Source organism: Leopardus geoffroyi, chromosome B3 (genome assembly GCF_018350155.1).
Source record: "Leopardus geoffroyi isolate Oge1 chromosome B3, O.geoffroyi_Oge1_pat1.0, whole genome shotgun sequence".
NCBI classification, from domain to species: Eukaryota; Metazoa; Chordata; class Mammalia; order Carnivora; family Felidae; genus Leopardus; species Leopardus geoffroyi.
In genome coordinates this window covers 69,067,320-69,088,404 of record NC_059337.1, presented here as the reverse complement: position 1 = coordinate 69,088,404, position 21,085 = coordinate 69,067,320, and the positions used below count along the sequence as shown (strand labels likewise).

The window sequence follows — 21,085 nt, the reverse complement described above, 5'->3', positions numbered from 1 at the left end:
ATTTTTATTTGTTGAATTGTGTCCTCTCAAAATATACGAAGACCTAACCCCCAGCACCTGTGAATATGACTATATTTGGAAATAGGGTCTTGGAAGATGTAATCAAAATAAGATGAGGTCAGTAGGGTGAGACCCAATCCAGTATGACTGATGTCTTTATAAGGAAGAAGAAAATACCATGTGAAGACAGATACACAGAGAAAAGGACCACGTGAAAATGAAGGTAGAAATTTGGGTTATGCGGTTATCAACCACAGAATACATGGGGCTACCAGAAACTGGAATGGGCAAAGAGGGACGCTCCCACAGAGGCTTTGGAGGGCTTATGGCGCTGCCAAAACCTGACTTCAGATTTGAGCCTCCAGAGCTAAAGGGAATAAATTCTGTTATTTCACACCACCTATTGTGTGGTAATTTGCTACAGCAGCCATAGAAAACTAATGTAATATATTAATAATCTATCATCTATTATGGCCTCTCAGTTATTTTGCTTCCTTCTTACCAATGATCTTCTATACTCTAATTCAGCCACTGTCTCTCATGGTCAGACACAGGAATCATGTTTTCAACCAAACCACTCTGCTCTGAAACCTCTAACATAGCATTTATCTTCCAGTGTGCTTTCTTATTCACTCAGCTGCTCTCATTACAGTCTTTATTTCTTATTTCTTTTCACTACCATTCAGCTTAAATTCCAAGATTTCATTGGCTAGCCTCCCAGACTCTCTTATCCCTTTGTCATTTATCACACTTACCTGCAACACTTTGACCCTGGCTGAATTAACTCTCCTCTTTTTTCATGCCTGTGCTGGGACTGCTAAGGACTGCGGAGGAGGACATATAACGGATATCGATAGCAACAAAAATTCATGGTCACCAACGTCAACTGGCCCCCCAATGCTGGGCCCACACACTGCTCAGCAATCCTACACTCATCTCCAGGCAGCTCACTTTCCAAATGCATAAAATCTACAAATCTACTCTCATCCCTGCCTTCTTCCTTCCTTTTTAATGGCACAGAAGTTCTTCCTTTACTTCAAAGTGAGTTCCTCCTCTGTCCTTAACACCAGACTTTTCCACTATACGAGCAATTTTCACAGCAGACCAACCCCTCCCTCCTCTGTATCCCGTCCTCCTTCTCCACTGAAGTTTATACACGCTTATGTCTTTCCCATTACAAAACTCCCTCCATCCTCCAACCCTCTCCAGCTATCACTATCTCTCTTTTAGAGATAATCTGCATGAGCTGCCTTTATTTTCTAATTTCCATCTTACTCTTCATTTCCTCTAAATTGGCTTCTGCCTTCATCACTACATTGAAAGAACTCTCACAGAGACTGCTGCTGGCCTCCAGGTCACATCTCATGGACACATTCCATCCTTATATTACTTGACCTCCAGGTGGCGTTCTACCCTATTGACTATGCCCCTTTCTTGACACTGGTCAAGTGTTTTCTGTGGCACAGACATCACTTATGCCTGTTTTTCCACCGAGCTCACAGGATGCTCCTTCTCATTCTATGTGATGTTACTCTTTCTCTACTCACTTTTAAATAATGAAATTTTCTGGGCCTTCCCACTTCTTAATCCACCTAATTTCCACTCACTGTTATAGCTTGGTTTACTAGCCATATGCCAGTATCTCTCTTTTTTTTTAATGCTTGTTTTTGAGAGAGAGAGAGAGAGGCAGATAGACAGAGTGTGAGCAAGGAAGTGGCATAGAGAGAGGGAGACACAGAATCTGAAGTAGACTCCAGGGTCTGAGCTTTCAGTACAGATCCTGATATGGGGCTCAAACCCACAAACCGCAAGATCATGACCTGAGCCGAAATTGGACATTTAACTGACTGAGCCACCCAGGCACCCCTTAAGCCAGTATCTCTTAAATAATATCTCCATCCCAACCTCCCTTCTGAAGTCCTGATCCATGTGTCCAGATGCCTATCAAAGTTTTTTGTGTCTCTTACTGGCCCTTTGAATTCAACATGTCCAAACCTTAGTTCATAAGCTCCACCACCACCCTCTGTCCTAACTTACTCCTTTTCACATCAATTCCTTTCACTAAATAACATGCCATCTACAAGCAGCTAAAGCCAGTAACTCTGGAGTGACACTTGACTATTCCCACCTTGATTCTTTAGTCATCCTATGCATTCTGTTAGCCAGAATTCAATTTTATCAGCCCTTATAAGTTCATGTTTTTGTCTAACAAGAGACCCCTTCACATTCATCTCCTGTCCTTGCTACTTCAAAATCCCCTTGCCTCCTCTTTTCTTTTGCATACACCAAAGCTACACTCAATTTAATCCCCTCACTAATAGTGCCATCTCTTCTCCATCTTTTGCAACCTCAGTCTCTTTCTCTTGAGCCACCTGCTTCTTTGACTAGAAACATGCTTGTGTTTCTCAGTGTGGAAACACCCCTCGATCCTAGATTCTGTTTTAACACTATTTTCTCTTCTTCTTTTTAACATTCAACTGCTCAAAGAGTAGTGAACACTAAATGATGAGGTTCTGGTTCAGGTAAGAGTGGAGAAGCTTACAGCAGAATAACCCTCCTAACAATAGCTATTATAAATTCTGAACAAAAATTTTAAAAAATTGCTTAAAGGCACTGGAGAACAACCTAAAGTTGGAAGGAACAGGACTCTTGAAAGATGGAAAGCCCATTAAGTGATATCCACATTTCATTAAATTTTCCCCTGTGAGTACTCCCCTGTTCATAGGTTTCATGGGGGACAGATCTCAGGAAAAAAAGCTGTTATGGAGCCAGAGGCCCGAGTTTGGGCTCTCAGAACATAAAGAAATTGACGAGAAGAATGCTGGAAAGAACAGAACTGCTATAGATGAAAACCCCAAATCAGCATACAGATTTTTGGCCAACTCAACTGTACAGGGCAGCATTTCAAGTATCCAAGGGAAGGCAACAGCTGGAATGCTAAAAATGGGTGAAGGTTTCAGCAGCTACCCAGTTTTAAAGTTCAGAATTTGGTGTTCAAGTCTTGCTACTTAGAAGCGGTTAGGAAACACTCCAGGATTTTCATGAAAACCCAGAAGGGCTACATCTCAAGACCAAAGGCTACATTCTAGAACTAAAAGCAAAACCAAAATAGACTAAGCCTCTACAATATCAACCAACTCCACCAGTAATTTAACTGTCTGCTAGAATAAAATGCAATACTCTTCAGGGGAAGAATACAAATGGTAACAACTACAAAATAGCATCTACAATCTTCAGAATAAAATTACTAGACATCAAAATAAATAGGAAAATGTGACTCCTAATCAAGAGAAAGCTCAGTTAGTAGGAGTAGACCCCCAGAGAACCCAGATATTGGCATTAGTAGTCTAGTACTTAAAATAACTATTAGAAATACATTAATTTATAGGAAAAAACCAGAAACAATGGAAGAAGAGAATTTTAGGTTACTATGTTAAAACTTAGAAATGAATGAAGAGAAATTTTATAATTAAAATATACATTATCTGAAAAAAAATTCACTGGAGGGAGTCAATGGGACATTTTTATTAAATAAGAGTATCAGTTAAAATAAAGACAAGCCAGTAGGAAATATTCAAAGTGAAGCACAGGGAGGAAAATAGTTGGAAACCAGCCATTTTAGTGACCTATGGAACAACATCAAACAGTTTAATTTATAAGTAATTGGAATATTCCAGAAAGAGTAAATGTGGCAGAAAAAACATTTTAAGAAGGAGTGCCCCCCCCCCAAATTTCCAAATATTATTAAAAACAAATAAAACCACCACCAAAAGTTCTATCAAGGTTAGCAAAACCCAGGCAGGACAAATGCAAAGAAAACCACCCTCATATGTAACCATTCAAACTGAAAAACAAAGATGTTCTGAATTTTTGTAAAGATTAATCCCAGCTTCTTTTCTGAACTTCTGTTTTATATAGTCAGATGCCTATTTCTTCTTGGATGTCTTACAGTGCTTTTGAATTCAACATGCTTATAATCAAAGATAAAATTATTAAAACCTGCCAGAAAAAAAAAAAAACTTACTACAAATGGAGGAATCTTAAGAAGAATAGCTAACTTTTCATTTAAAAATCAAAGGAGATTGGAAGACAGTAAAACACCATCTTTACTAGTGATAAAAGAAAAAAAAAATCAAACCAGGATTTCACAGAGAAAAATATCCTTCCGAAATAGGGACAAAATAAAGACATTGTCAGTGAAAAAAAGCTGAAGAGAGTTTGTCATCAGCAGTCCTGTACTACAAGAAATGATAAAGGACATTCCTCAGGCTTCAGGAAAATGCTACCAGAAGGGAATTTGGATCTAGAAGACTGAAAAAAAAAAAAAAAAAAGCACTGAAAATGGTAAATATATGAGTATATAAAATACTATTTTTTCCTTTCCTTAATTTCCTTAAGAGACAACTGACTCTTTGAAACAAAAATAAAGTAGTGCATATTATGTAACTTGTAAAAATAAAACGCATGACAATAATAGCACAAAGGATAAAAGTTAAGTGGAATAATATTAATCAAAAGAGACTCCAAGAAGCTGAGGACTTATATTGTAATCCTTGAAGTAATGACTAAAAAATAATACATAGAAGTAGAGCTAAAAAGCCAAGAGGAGACAAAATAGGATAACAAAAAAATTTGATTTATCCTAAATAAGGCATAAAAAGATGAAAAGAATAAAAAACACAAAAAACAAAAGGAAACAAACAGTAAGATGGTAGACCAAATCCCAACACTATCAATTATTCCAATAAATGTAAGTGAACTGAAAACTCCAATAAAACAGCAGAGATTGCAGAAAGGGGGAGGAGCAGCATATTAACTATATGCTATTTATAAGGGACATGCCTCAAATATAAAGATATAAAGACACAAAAGAATTGAAAACAAAAAGATAGATCATACAAATAGTAAGTATAAGAAAGCTTATGACTATGTTAATATCAAAGTATACAATTAGATAAAGGATAAACAGGAACATTTGATAATGACAAATGATCATTTCACCAAGAAAATAAAAATCATACACACACACACACACACACACACACACACACACACCTAAGAGAGCTTTAAAATATATGAAACAAAACTGACAGAACTAAAGGGAGACATAGACAAATTCTCATAGCTTTTAACACCTCTATCTCAGTAATTGGTAGAACTTACAAATACAACTCAGTAAGGATACAGAAGATTTGAACACCATGGTCAACCATCTTAACATTCATAAAACACTATCCAGCACACTTGTTGAAAGTACAACACATAGAATATTAAGCAAGATAGACCATATGCTAGGCCATAAAACAGTCCTAATAAATTTCCAAGAATTGAAATTTACAGAACATGTTTTTTGATATCAGAATTAAATTAGAAGTCAATAACAATAAAAATCTACATCTCACTGATTCACCTTATTTTTTTTAAAAACTAACCACTCATTACTTAATCCTTTTCATCTCACTTACTCACTCTGACTCTCATTAGTATTTCACTTTAATGGTCATAAATGTCCTGCTGATCCTCAAATCCAGGCCTTTGAAATATTTATTCTCATGCTATACACAAAAGTAAACTCAAAATGGATTAAAAACCTAAATGTGAGACCTGAAACCATAAAAATCCTAGAAGAGAACACAGGCAATAACTTTTCTGACATCAGCTGTAGCAACATTTTTCTAGATATGCCTCCTGTGGCAAGGGAAACCAAAGCAAAAATAAACTATTGGAACTACATCAAAATAAAAAGCTTCTGCACAGCAGAGCAAACAATGAAATTAAAAGATAAGCTACTGAATGGGAGAAGTTGTTTGCAAATGACATATTCAGTAAAGGGTTACTATCCAAAAATAAAGAACTTCAACAACTCAATACCAAAACACCAAATGCAGTAAAAATGGGCAGAAGACATGAACAGACATTTCTCTGAAGGCATACAGATGGCCAACAGACATATGAAAAAATTTTCAACATAACTCATCAGCAGGGAAATGCAAATCAAAACCATGATATAGAACTCACACCTGTCAGAATGGCTAAAATCAAAAACACAAGAAGAAACAACAAGTGTTAGGAGGATGTGGAGAAAAAGGAACACTTATGCACTGTTGGCAGGAATGTAAATTGGTACAGTTACTGTGGAGAACAGTATGGAGGCTCCTCAAAAAATTAAAAATAGAATCACCATATGATCCAGCAATTCCACTACTGGGTGTTGACCCAAAGAAAATGATAACACTCATTCGAAAAGCTATGTGCACCCCTATGTTTACTGCAGCCTTATTTACAATAACCAGTTATGGAAGCAGCCCAAGTGTTCATCAATAGATAAATGGGTAAAGACACCGTGGTATTTATATACAAAGGTTTATTATCCACACACACAAAAAATGAAATCTTGGCCATTTGCAACAATGTGGATAGAGCTAAAGAGTTTAATGCTAAATTAAATAAGTCAGTCAGAGAAAGACAAATAACATATGATTTCACTCACATGTGGAGTTTAAGAAGTTAAAAAAACAAACCAAAAGCAGACTCTTAACTATAGACAACAAATTGATAGTTATGGGGGGCAGAGGGTAAAGGAGATTAAGAGTACACTTATGATGGGCACCGAATAATTTATAGACTTGTCGAAATCACTATATTGTACACCTAGAACAAATACAATACTGTATGTTCACTATACTGGAATTAAAATAAAAATAAAAGAAATATTTAAGTAGTTCAATATGTGGGTAACTTAATTCAGTCAAACAATACTTCTTGGGGACCTAATTTATGTCTGAATCTACACTTGGGATGATAAAAGCTATTGCCTAAAAAGCACTTGGGTGTATGTCAGGCACTGTTATAAGTACCTTACAATTGGGAACCCATGTAACTGAATCCTCATAACAATCCTATGAGATGATTACAGTTTTCAAGCAGAGGAAACTGAGGCAGGTTAAGGTAAACTCATTGAACCATAGTCAGACAGCTGTTAAGCGGTGGAGCCTGAATTACCAGCCCAGGCAATCTTTTTCCATGGTCCAAGGTCATGTTTCTTAACCACTGTCTTAACCACAATCTTCAGTGCTAAGAGCCTGGTGGAGGGGAGGTAAACTATTGCAATTCAATGCTGTAGATGTTCGATCCCACATTCACAGTGTTTCTATGCCTTATATCCCAATACAGAGGTACTCAGTCATCTGCTTTATTCCTCCAACAACTTAATTTCAAGAAAATATCTGATTATGCCATTTATACTAAAAAAAAATTACCTCTAGAAATCTAATATTGCTTCATGTGCTCTCTCAGAACATTTGCATTTTAATAGTTCCTATTTGATTTAAACAAAATACGTATTTCTAACTTTGGAATGTCAGGCATTCAGAGGACAGATGCATGAAGGTTGTGGGAGGGGGTATGGAGATCTGCCCAGGTAGTCTTAAAATCTAACCACATGGAGAAATATGGCTTCTTTATCCTTAAGTTGGATCTGTGATATTCTTTATTGCTGAGTACTACAGAAGTAGTGATTCAAGTTTAGAATGAATCATCTTCAGGAATTTATGTAACTTTGTCTAAATTCTTGTATCTTTCCTCTCCATAAATGAAATCACTATTTGCTCCATAGGGATATAAAAATTAAATGAGAGCATGTAAGCACCCATTGTAGTACATGGCATATAGCACATGATGCCTGATAAATGTCAAACAAAAAGATCACATCTTTCACCTATAAGTCCCTATTACATAACAAGAAAGTTTTTAAAGCATGTTTTATAATAGTTTGGCTTTTCATAAGATCTTAAGTCCATAGAGAATACTACCCTCTAAAATATCAATCAGAAGTTCAAAGAAAAGTGTACAACCTCAGAGTGAGCCTCACTCTCTGCAAATTTGCACAGGCTTAGTTGTTTAGAAGTAAACAGTAAATCTATTCTGAGCTAAAGATAATAAAAATAGTAGAAAATAAACTATTTTTAGCCTAGAATTCTCTCTTCATTTATGCCATCTACATAATGATGTTTGCACAATCACAGATGTTTAATCCTGGGTCTTTAGAGCCTATCCAACTTTGCAGAAACCAGAGCAGACTATTCTTCCTTTTCAAAAGAGGGGGTGGGAAACAATAGGCTTAAAATTTCCTCTGGAAATTTTCAGTTTGAAAATTGGATTTGAAATTGGATTTTTCATTTTGAATAAACCATGGTAAGAGAGACCATTGTTACCCAACAGAGAGGCACAACTTCATTCTGAGACACGGAGTGTCTGAAGACTTTGGCTAGGTCACTGACTTTGAAAGGGCACTAGGGTGGGGCACCTGGGTGGCTCAGGTGGTTAAGCATGGGACTATTGATTTAGGCTCAGGTCATGATCTAATGGTTGTGAGCTTGAGCCCCATTGGGCGTGAAGCCTGCTTAAGATTCTCTCTCCCCCTCTTCCCCTCCTCTGCTCGCTCTCTAAAAAAGTAAAAAAAAAAAAATTAAAAAAAAAAATTAAAAGGCACTAGTGTAAGTTTCCCCTCAGCAATTTGTGTTTCATCCTCATTAAAATCAGTGAAACAAAGCTTGGTGTGTTCAAATCGATCTTAACCAAAAAGTGCTCACATTCTTCTTATTTTTTGATGACCTATATATTTAAGGAAGGTCGAAGTGAGGATTTGGAAAGGTGTTGGGGTTCCAGACACATCCGACAAGGCCACAGTCATGAAGTAACTGCCATCAGTGAAGAATACTATGGGATAAAGCTTATTAAATTGTTTTTTCCTTATGCATGAGAATTTGACCTTCAGTTAACTGTCCAGTTTTGTTCTTGGACAACCTGGTAAAACTGATATATGAATTACGTCACTAGGGAACATTGCTTACAGTGAAAATGATCCCTGACTGGCAGCCTGAGTCTGTACTGGGAAGACACCATTACCTGATGTGGGAAGCTATATCTTTGCAATTCCCCAAGTGTAAAGACTTATAGCTGGGAGGTGGTGTCCTTTGTGGGACCCCCAAAAGCCATGCCTGTGGAGTTGTTACAAGAAACACTGGCTCCTGTGGTCCATGAGGCTTGTAAGCCATGGTAACTCTCATACCTGCCTGATGTGGACCTCATCTCTTTGCACTTGGCCTCATCTTGGGTGGGGGATTCAGCAGCAAGGATTCCCACAGGTGTGCCTGACACTTCCCAGCAGGCAAGCAGTGATTCCTGCCCTAATGCACATACTGGTGCCAAGCAGTGTGTGAGTTTTATGAGTTTGGATGTTAAGTTAAACCAAGTAAGATCCCCTTTCCCCAGCTAATGCTGTAGATACAAAATAGATAATATGGATGAGAGGAAAAGTAGTAAATTCCTGGGAATACATTTTCCACTTAAAAATAGGACTCAATAAGCATTTGCTGTTACTGATCAAATAAAGAAGCAACATTTCCTTTCCATGTTTCCTGATTTCTGGTTATAATTCTGAAACCTTTCTTGTAAAACAGGGAGGACACCTTTTAATTCCTGGAGCTGTGCGTCTTTGAAAGGGAAGTGGATTAACAGTGCTTCCATCTGTTGACATTTGCAATTTCAAGAGACCTTCAAAGAAGAGTGGGCCACGGCAAACAAAGTCACAAGCGCTCTCCCTAGTGTTCAACAGTCTCCATGTCCACAGCAAGTGTTGGTGTACTTTTGCTTCCCATTCTTCTACTCTCTCACCCCTTGTTTCAATGTGACCTCCTTTTCATAGGGCTTGTACATTAAGAATACCTTTTGAGAACCTTATCTCATCTCTTCTTTCTTAGAGATGTATCTTCTCCTTAGAATTTATCTCAATTTTATCTCTCTGTGGCTCACCTAGCTTGAAATACCCTTGACTGGGAATGCCAAGGTCACTGGTGGCTCTGTAGCTGGTGATAAGAGTGCTGTTTGAGGTGTGTGCCTCATGCTCAGTGCCAGGCTTGGGAATACAACTTCTCATTTCACTGCACCACCTATGTTAGCTTCTGAGAACCTAAGAATAGCAAAGGTGGTTGTGAAAGTGGATAGTAGAGAATCAGAGGAAATATTTAGTGAAAAGGGAGGGGACAGGTCAGAAGCAGTGTGCATAGCTGTAGCTGACTGTGGGAAAGACTGAAACCACAGAAAATGGCGGCCAGCAGGCACCTCCCAGGAATGGTGACATGAAGTTCTAAAGACTTTATCCTTTCCATGAACTCGACCGTGTTTTTTTTGAGAAGCACTCATGATGCAGTTTCCTCATACTGTATATACAAGAGACATATACTCATGCTATGATACTGGGCATGTCAACTGTGATAACTGGTATACCCTTTGGGGAAAGTAGTTTAATACTGTTCATCCTCCTAACACCATTAATTTTTCTCCTGGATATTTACTCTAAAAAGCAAAAAAACTAACAAAACCACATACTTTTTTTTTTTTTTTTAAACCACGGAGACCACATAGCTTTATGGAACTGGCTAAAATGTTAAAGGAAAAAAAAAAGCAGAATGCTTACACGTCAACTCTGAGTAGAACTCTGAAAACATACAGGTGGCATGTGAACAGAGGCTGAATGAAAAACAAATGAAAATAGTTGTGACAAGATGAGTAAGTTATGATATGTTACATCTCTTTTTCACTCTTATTACCTTGTTTTAAATTTAAAACGAAAAATTAAAATAAGGACACTTAGTCAAGTGGGTGTTAGGAAGGACATTTTCTCATCCTCAAATGCATTTATGCGTGGTATGGGTTATTTTTATTCCTGGGCGATACAAAATATTCTCGGGTTAGGATATATAGTTTTTCATCTGGTTTAGACAAGGTTCAATCATAATAGTCAATGAGGAGTCAATAGTTATAGAGAGTGTGCTATGCACTTCTTAGGTATTAACTCATTTAATCCTAAGAAAAACCTCTTTAGGTAGTTACTATTAAATTCTCATTAAGCAGGTGCAGAAACTAAGCACAGAAAGGTCAAGTACCTTGGCCAAGATCCCGGCTTAGCTGGTATGTGGTGAGAGACAGGACTCCAACTCTGACAGTCTGGCTCCAGAACCTGTGCCCCAAACCACTGCCCCATGACCCACTCAGTGGATGACTAGAAAATGAGACCACTGGTTTTCAGTTTAGGCCAATGCTCTTTCCACTGCACCAGGATGTACCTCATCTGGCAGATGAGGAAACGGAAAGCAAGGTTGAGTGACTTGCCGGTAGTCACATGAATAGCTAGTGGTTGAGGATTAACTTCTTGACTTCTAATCTAGTCATCTTCCTATTATCCCAGACAGCTGGGAATGAAAAGAAAAATATCTAGCTAAGGACAAAAGCAAATGAGAAAAGACCTCAGGGAAATCAAGTCTAAGGCCTTTAAAAAAGATAAAAACAGGGGCGCCTGGGTGGCGCAGTCGGTTAAGCGTCCGACCTCAGCCAGGTCACAATCTCGCGGTCCGTGAGTTCGAGCCCCGCGTCGGGCTCTGGGCTGATGGCTCAGAGCCTGGAGCCTGTTTCCGATTCTGTGTCTCCCTCTCTCTCTGCCCCTCCCCCGTTCATGCTCTGTCTCTCTCTGTCCCAAAAATAAATAAACATTGAAAAAAAATTTTTTTTAAAAATGGCTCTGTGAGGAGGGTAAGATGGTTAGCTGTATGTCAGCTTGGCTAGACCATAGTACTCTGTTATTTAACCAAACACCAATCCAGGTTTTGATGTGAAGGTATTTGATAGATGTGATTAACATCTATAATCAGTTGACTTCAAGTTAAGGTGATGACCCTTGATCATGTGGGTGGGCCTCACGCCATCTTTTAAAGGCTTTAAAAATAAAAACCGAGGTTTCCTGGAGAAGAGATATTCTGCCTCAAGACAGCATCAACTTCTCCCTGAGTTTCTACCCTACTGACTTGTCGTATAGCTTTTAGACTTAGCAGACCCAATAATTGTGTGAGGCAATATCTTAAATCCATCATCTCCCCATCCACCCGCCCATCGAGAGAAAGGGAGAGATCCCACTGGTTCTGTTTCTCTGGAGAACCCTGACCGATCTAAAGGTCTGGCCAGGACCGCCAAGTATGGTGATCTCGCCGAGCACACGGACACACTTGACAGATCACGAAAAGTACAGACAGTCTGAAACTGGAGGAAGAAAAGGTTTGGCTGAAGAGACATGACATTACATGCCACCACGCAGGCAGGGACTAGAGCAAACACTCCTCTCTGCCCCCAGGTCACAGTGGGCAGGCAGGGGTAACGATCGCAGGAGCTCAGCGCAGTCTGAACTGAGAGCAGTGGGCTTCCCATGAAACTCAGGCCCAAGCACCTGGGAGTCCTGGTAGCCATAAATGACAGCTGAGAGTACAAAACCCGCACTGAGGACCTTTAGGAATTAACAACACAAAAAGGTGTTCTGGGAATATGGAAAGAACCTCTTCTGTGACAGTGACCTCAAAGCATCACTGGTGTCCTGGGGAACACAGACAGACAAGGCACCACTAATTCTTCACTGCTCTGGGTTCCTACTGTTCCTGGGCTGGGGAGAGTCACATTTGACTTCCGATCTGCTTCCCATCTGAAAAACAAATGCATCCTTTCTTTCTACCTTCTTCCTCATCACTCTCAACCTCCTCTCCCTGCAGCTCCTTCCCCTAAATGACTGTCTGGGAGGTCAAGGGAGAAGGTGCAGGGCAGGCAATCAATCCTACCTTGGCTTCTGAAGTGGGTTCCAGGAAGCACAGGCGGTTTCCCAGGCCCTCGGCTGCGAGGCAGAACTTCCTCTGCTCCTTGTGAATGTTTGCGATGCACTGGAGAACCACTTCATCCTCCTGCCGGCAGAACAGAGACATACGTGCAAGTGAATGAGGGGCTGCCTTCCCATGTGGAACCAGGTCCCCAAGTCACCCTGCTATATCGTCATCACGTACACCGAGAGGCACATACTTTTGAGCATGATACAGAAAAGGAGAACATATGGCAGTACTGAACACCTCCCCTGAGTACTCTGAACTCTGGGGTGGGGTCAGTGGGTGCAGGTACATGTACGTGGAATGCGTGTACCCCACACATCTAGAGCACGAGCCTCGCTTCAGAGGCGCAGGAAATGCACACAATCCGGCTGAGCAGCCAATTCCAACACGTGAGTGGACATGAAAGTAAATCTAAGCCATCTCCAAATACATAATAAGGGCAGAAAATTGAGATGAGACTGAGGGGGAACAGAGACAACAGCAGAGATCAGACGGAGGTGGGGTTCGTGCAGGGCAAGTCCATTGTGTGTGAGGCTTGGAGGAAGCAAGAGACATGTTGTTGGGGGAGGGGGGCCCATGTAGTGGGTAACACATTTGCCAGAGATGACAGAAGGAAGCTGTGGAGGGTGACAGGAAATGGGTTTCAGACATATGGGAAAGAAAGCTCAAGAGAAGCCTTGAAGCTTGAGATTGGAGGGAGGAGCTGAAGGTCAAGTAGAGGAGCCACTCTGAATTCCTTAAGGAGGGGACCTCCGTCCTATGCATCACTCTCAGAAGCAACCCTGCTGAAATTTCAGAGGCCTTGTTTGGATGGCATCCCTCTTATTGATGGTCTAGAAATGAGGCCAACCTCTATTTACACTAACATGCTCACCTCTCGCACAGTCCTGACCGAGGCTGAGAGGAAATCATTTTCCTTACAGTTTCTCCAATCTGTTAGTCTATGTCCCCACTCTCTCCCACCACTCAATGTTGGATTGCAAACATCAAAAATATTTGCAGGTGTGGTTATGTTAAAGGAGTAACCAGAGGAAGGCCACTTGAAGCTTCCTCCTTAGCAACTGCTCTCCAGTTGCCCGGTCTCACCCCCGTGTCCCCCGATTTTAGTGTTTGTCCCAGAGTATTGGACGGTCAGATTAAACAGAAACAGCTTTTCTGAAAAGGGGTCTGCGATGTGCATGGTCATGTGGAAAAATAAAATCCTTCTACCTGATGGGAAGATAAAGAGATCGAATAGTAAGAGATCCCACAAAAGAGGACTGCTGTTGCCCAGAGATTGGTCAGAAGCTATAGGAAACTATAAGAAGCCGCAAATCACAGACATATGAAAAGAATATGGAGGGGAAAAAAAGTTTCACACTTCTACTGGCACTGGAATGTCACTGTTCGTCATTAAATTGAGTCACTAATAAAAAGCCTCCGCTTAGAGTGCAGTCAGAATTCATGGTCTTCACTTGAATTGAAGCAGAACAGAACTCCAGGATGGCACTACTCTCAGAATGTGGATTCGGTGAAATCTCTGAAGAGAAACAAGTTTTCCCCCAGAGGTGATCACATCCTCCCCAAGGGCACAGGCAACAAGGGAGTACTCTTAATTGTCAAAATCACTGAGGGACACTATGCGCATTGCAAAATGGGTCATAAGACTTACGTGTCTGTACTTCAAGAAGCAGTCCTCAAAACACTTAATTTTTCTGTCCCAAATGTCGAGAGGACCCCCTACTGAGAAATATTTAAATATCTCCCACCTACATACCATTTGCCAAGCAAACAATAGTCATTTAGAAATCACAGGTGTGTGTTAAGGACTAGACTTTTCATGAGCTGGTAAAAGCCGACAGAATTTTCTCTTCGACTTGAGTTGAAGGTACATCTCTGCATGACCTTATTTCCCATACCCTTTCCACTCCAACGAGCCCAAACCACCTTAGCTTGACTTGGCATTAGCTGCCTCTCTGTCTTCTGAAACTTCCCCGTTCTATAACTCACATCCTCATAGGCTAGGCTGCCAGTCAGCTAATGCAATAAAAAAACCTTGCCCCGGCTCAACAGCTGTCTGCTGAGGAGCACTTGGCACAAACATTTTCCTAGGTCCGTACTCTGCGTGCCACACAGATGGGTGTGGGGCTCTAAGCCAAGTTTACTGTTGTCCCAAAGCTTTCCCTTTTTCCCACATGCTGTCTGGAACCGGACACTCCGTGCTGACCTGGCTTGTACCTGCCTTCATTCCAGGCGGCACCTACCATTCTCCACAAACCTCCATCAGACCAACATCCTGAGCCTTCGAGTACCCGACACTGTCATCTTTGCACCCAAGTTTCATTCAGAACCACAAGTTAATTCAACCCATCACATCACATCTTCTATGCCCTAAACACAGAACACAGCCCCTCCAGTTACCAGCCCTCCCTAGTTGACTCCTTCCTGTACCAATGTACATTCTCTTCTCCCATTACTTCTCTCCCTTTGTCCCTTTGCTTTAAATCAAATCTGGGTATTTACAGAAGGTACCGTTTCCAAGGAACTCCCTGTCACTCACTGGAGGCTGCGAGTTCTTCCATCTTCTTGTAACTCCCCTCCCATCCCTCAATGCCAAATTCAGATAATCGCTCTCCTACTCAGGTCCAAAACTCTTCAATTTCGAGGTATGTGACAGCCAATCTCCACATCTTCTCAAGTCATCTATCAACATCCTACTTAATTCTCCCACCTTTATCTGATTCTTAATGACCATCACAAAGTCTGATCATTTTTGTATGAATTCAATACACATTTCTGACTACCATCCAATGACAAAGCATTCTGCCAGGATACTGCAGAGCATACCTAGTTTTAGAAGACAAAATCGGTTAATACTGGAGTAGTGGAGCTGATGTCTGAAAGGCCAGCTCCTGGCCTTTCTCCCTGCCACCTGAGCCATCATATCGACTAATTTCAAGGTTCACGTGGATAATCTCTTCCAAGTGAACACCTTGACCTAATTACTTGCACAGTTTCAGTAACACGCTATGTGTAACACTCCTTGTCAAAACCTACAACAGTTCCTATTCTAAAATCCAGAACTAGACTATTTTACTCCGAACCAGACTATCTGGCTCTATGAACCCAATCTTCCCTTTCTTGCTTTCTCATTCTCTTATGTTCATTGTTCTTGCCTTCCCTCACCAAAACTTCTGATTCCCAATTCCTAGAGAGCCCTGCCTTCTCTTCCTCTTCACCAGGAAGAGAAAGAGAAAGGATTTTTTGATAGAGAAAGTAACACAACTCTGGGGTTTTGTTCTACTATCAACTTATGGGATTCTTTTTCCAGTAATACATTTTTGGCTTGTTTGAACTCTGGTTTCACTGGAACAAGATCATAAAATCTCCCCTCTTTGTAGAACTCACAACAGATTCAACTCAGTCACGATCAAATCACCTCCCCCCCTCCCCCCCCCCATCTATAAGACAAAGAGATAAAATAAAGAGGAAAGAAGGGTTAGGTCAGAGAGCATAATAATCAGTAATGAAAAGACTTTTTAGACCTAGCCTCTCAACTTAAGGATGAGGGGTACACCTGTCTTAAGTCCCCAAGAAATACCAAAGATCACATAAGCATCTCTGGTTTTCCACTATGTCAAAAGGTCTCTGCTGGCTTCCCTCGCAGGTAAGTTCTTTCCTCTGTCTTCACCCTCATCTCTCCTCCATTCCTACTGCCTTCCCATCTGTCAAGTAAGTCTTGTCCAGCATCCCTGGAGTTCTCTTCCTTGAAACTCTTCTGTTCCTTTAATCAACTGTGTTCTCCTGTCTTTCTGATGGAACCTTCCTATGTCCACTTTCTCCTGGCATTCCTTCACATAGGGATCACCTAAGGACTGGTCCTCATCATCTTTGCTTAGCAATCCCATCCATTCTTCAGGCTTCCAGTTTTATTCTGATTAGTAGTTGGACCATCTGTATCTCCAACCTGGTGGCACTCTTAAGGTTCCAAACCTCCACTTATCCCTGACTTTATCCAAATACTCATGCTCAACACTGCAAACCGACATGTCCTAATGAACCAAAAGGTACATTTCCAGCCTACGCATCCTTTTATGTTGTCCATGTTTGTTAGTGACACATACAACCTCTTGGCAACCCAGGCCCAAATATCACCACCTCCTGTCTGAGTCTTCCCTCCTGCCTGTCCTACAGCAAATGGGCCAGAGAAAGGACAGACTGGAGGTCTAGAGATGAAGACAACTCAGAGCATTCTTCCTCTGATCTATTTCTAGAGGCACAGCTCTGAGCTTACCATTTGTCTGTTGAAAATCTATAATGGCCCTCTCTCCACTGTCCACATAGCAAATACAAACTCCTAGAGCCAGCATATGAGGACCTTCACTTTCTGACCTTTTTCCCGCAACTTCTTCCCTGTAGAGTTCCTTCACCTGTCTACCTTCATATTCTTACACAATCACTAACTCTAAAGCTGCCCTGATTTGCCATTTTTCCATGTTCATATATTGCCTATTCTCCCAAGTTTAGCTCAAATGCCACATTCTTTTATGAAGCCTACGTAATCTCTCCTCCATCCAAATTTCCATAGCAATATCACCATACTCTTGCCTTATGTTTGTTTACATGCACGGTTATCCCCGACTCTACATTTTGAAATGGCTAACATTTACTGATATCGGACTGTATGACTGGCACTGTGCTTTATGAGCAATAAAGCTTACTTCACCCCAACACTATGGTGTAGGTACTGTTTTCACCGGCATGTCACAAATGAGGAGCCCTACACAGGGTAGTCAAGTAACTTGCCTATGGTCTCATGGTGGTGAGGGGTAGAGTCTGGTACCCAATCCAGGCAGTATGCATCCATGCTTTCTCTCCCATCTCTCTCACAGCTGGCTCTGAACCCCTTGAAGGCAAGGTCCATGTCTGGTTCATATTTATATCTATCAGGATACTTGCTAGCATAGTGCCTTATGCACAATATACATCCAGTTATGATTTATTCAATGTATGTGTTTTTTACCTTGTAATCTAAATTATAAAAGCACAGAAAACTGTTTCCCCATATAGGCTGGGAACATAATGTGTTTGGTAAAACCATGTTGACTGATCAAGATATGGAATCAGATTTAAAAAAGATTTCTCTACTCTCACCCATGTAACAATAATTATTCCAGAAAAGGTCACTTTTCTATTGATAAAAATATCAACTATTCATTCCATACCAGACACACTGCTGAGATTTCCCCCTAGATTATTTAACATTAACAACAACATGACCATTTTAAGAATGAGGAAACCAAAGATCAGAGGAATCTGGCAATTTTAAGAAGTGAATATTTAAGGAGCAGTCATTAGGTGCCACCATGTCACAGCATCTCAGTTAAGTCCTTACAACCATCCTGTAAAGAAGATACTAATATTCTATTTGTAGATAAAGATATTAAAGCACAGAGAGGATAATTAATTTGCCTAATACCACACAGCATGTAAATAATAGATTTTGACCTTGAACCTTAGGATTATCTGAATCAGGAGGCTGTCCTATTTACCATAATGCCCAACAGTCTTCCAAGAGACTGACCTTAGTAACAGGTCTGAATTCACCTATCCCTGACTCTAAGGCCCGTGGTGATCCTGTTGATAAAAATAGGTAACTCCAGCCACCAGCCTTCTCACATGGCCATACAATGTTGACAAGTAACCACATCACAGAGCACGATGCCATAGAGAATAGCCAGAGACCTAAAATTCAAATAAAACAAAATTTTTCTGTGCTCCATGACTTAACACTAGAAGGAGTATACGTCATCCCCAAACTTGTAACGTAGGGGGAAGAATGATTAAAATCCAAGGTATATCATATGTCAGCATCCTTCCAAGCTATGCAGTTCATAAGCGCCAGCTATTCCTGTCATAGATTCAGTCTGTGGTGGTGTTGAGTGATTGTCCCTGAACAAGGATATACAGCCTTTGGCTCTCTTTGCTTAAATTTCATGTTATCACAGGTCATCTCTGACAAAGTAAGTTTCTTTCTATACTCCTCTAGCTAAAGAACCTTGAATTTGAAAATGAATGGAGCTTGCCTATTCTATCTCTACTGCTTCTTTCTTATACCCTTGGCTCCTGATCCAAGGGTCATGACAACCTTGTTTGGAGTCTGTGTTGATGGCTGGGGGCACCTTGGCTCTCCCTCTTCTCCCTGGGTCATTTGGAGAGAACTCTTTGGGACAAAACAAAATGGCTGACAGCTCTATTTACGGTAGATCATTAGGCAGCTGATGACAGCCCTATAGTTAGATGGGCACATCACTGATACCAAGAAGCTCGTGAGCAGAGAGCGCATGGGACGGAGCGCAGTCCAGCAGATTTCATGGTCCACATTTAAGCGCAGATATTACTGCAGAGGAAAATCCATACCCATTTATTCATTGCTTTAAAGAGGAAGATGTGTCCTAGCCACTCATCTTGAACATCAGACACTATGTTAGGAAACAACCACCTACTAAATATATGCAGACATGGGTGAGAGAGCTCATTCTCAGGCTTTACCCCTACAGCATCTCTTCAGTGAAAAGTAAGTAGGCTTTTGGAATGATGAGACCATCCCTAAATTATTTCACAAGGATTAATGGCACTGGTGGTCTACTGTATGTCCTAAACATCAATCACTCTATTTACTTCCTTAGATTCTAACCTCCTTGAAGGCAGGAATGTCTCATCTCCCTATGAATCCTCAGTGCCCTTCATAGTGCCTGGCACAGAGTAGAAAAGTACAATTATTTGTGAATTTAGTGGACAAATCACATAGTTTGAAAACAACAGCATTAACAAAATTGCTGATGCATAAAAAATTCACATAAAAATCCTTCTGCATTTCTTTACTTGTATAGTCTAGAATGCCAACAAGGAAATAGTGGGGAGCATATAGAAGGAACTATGATATCCTGCTTCCACAATGGCCCCATGAGACATACAAGTATTTTTAATCCCATTTTAAAAATTATGCATCTAAAGGTTATAGACTGAGGGAGGAGGCTAACTAGTCCAATGTCCAACTCACAGAAGCTGACATTATATCGTGTCCCTAGAGACAACCCTTCTAGGGTTTTTCTGTCACTGTGGTCTGTTTTTGTTGTAGTATGATTACACTTTTGAAAATCCCTATTGTTTTTCCAATCTCTCAAAAATCAGCGATGGTTCCCGTCTCTCATTCCTTACTACTCACTGATTGCTACAAAATGCAGTAAAATGGAAATCTTGGGATCCAAAGAGAGAAAATTGATATAGTTTATCATTCCTTCCTTCTTTGAATACTTTATTCATTTGGTTCATAGGGTAGACTCTCTTTTGGTTTTCCCCTCTATTCACTAGCAGATCTTCCTCAGTCTCCTGGGCTAGCATCCTGCCCTCCCCTCTCAGCCACTACCAGCAGGGCTCACAGGGTGTTCCTTGGAGTTTCCCTCTTTACCTGCACTCTCTTCCTTTGTGATCCCATTTGATTACATGGCTTTTAAAACCATCAGTACATGAATGGCTCCCAAGTTCATATCACCACCAGCTTAGACTTCTCCTCTGAACTCTAGCTTGTATCTCCAGTTGCTCTAGTATCTCCAAAATCCAACTCCTAATCATCTCCCCTGAGAATGTCCTTCCCAAAGTCTTGTCTGTCTCGGGACATGGCAACTTCTTCTTTAGGGTCTCAGGCAAGAAAATAAATCAGTAGCTAAAGTCAACAAAAATATCTGCACTTTCTAGATGACAGCTGTTCTTAACTACTACAAAGGGGTATTTCTACCATGAGGTGCTCTCCTTAGCATTTTGAAAATTAAAAAAAAAAATAAAACAGGATAATTACTACTTTTATTGATTTAGAGCATTTGAAGTATAAAAATAAAGGCCTTTTTAACATACTAGATGTAAAAAATAAAATAAAATAAAAATATCGGAGTCCAGAGTGCCCAGGTGGTTCAGTAGGTTGAGTGTCCGACTCTTGGTCCCAGCTCAAGTCGTGATCTCATGGTTCGTAATTTCAAACCCCACATTGGGCTCCCTACTGTCAGCACAGAGCCTGCTTCAGATCATCTGTCCCCTCTTTCTGCCCCTCCCCCTTCTCAAAAAAATATATAAAAAATCTTGGAGTCCTATTGATTCCTTTTTTTTCTTCTTTTACCTCACATCCACATCAGCAACTAATCCTACCCATTCTACCTTCAGGATGGATCCAACTGGACCACCAGGCTCAGGCCATCATTTCTTGTCATGATTATTGCAGTCACCACTCCTGTTTCCCATCTCTTCTCTACACCTCTTCTCTGCCCCCAGATAGAGGTTTTTAAAACCTGAGATATGTCACTCCACTCCTCAAAACCCTCTGGCGATTTACTGTCTTATTCAGGAAAAAG

At 40.6% G+C, this 21,085-nt stretch overlaps 1 protein-coding gene across 19 annotated transcripts in view; it reads right to left on the bottom strand.

The window, feature by feature from the left end:
- The window catches only part of RYR3 (ryanodine receptor 3), a 529,106-nt gene that overhangs the window by 348,021 nt on the left and 160,000 nt on the right, over window positions 1-21,085 (bottom strand). For all 19 annotated transcript variants that reach the window (XR_006704802.1, XR_006704801.1, XM_045450137.1 and 16 more), the window contains exon 2: window positions 12,660-12,779. Coding sequence is in view for 17 of the 19 variants with exons in the window: in XM_045450137.1 (XP_045306093.1) it covers window positions 12,660-12,779 (120 nt within the window). In the remaining 2 variants the exon portion in view is untranslated. The remainder of the gene's footprint in view (window positions 1-12,659; window positions 12,780-21,085) is intronic.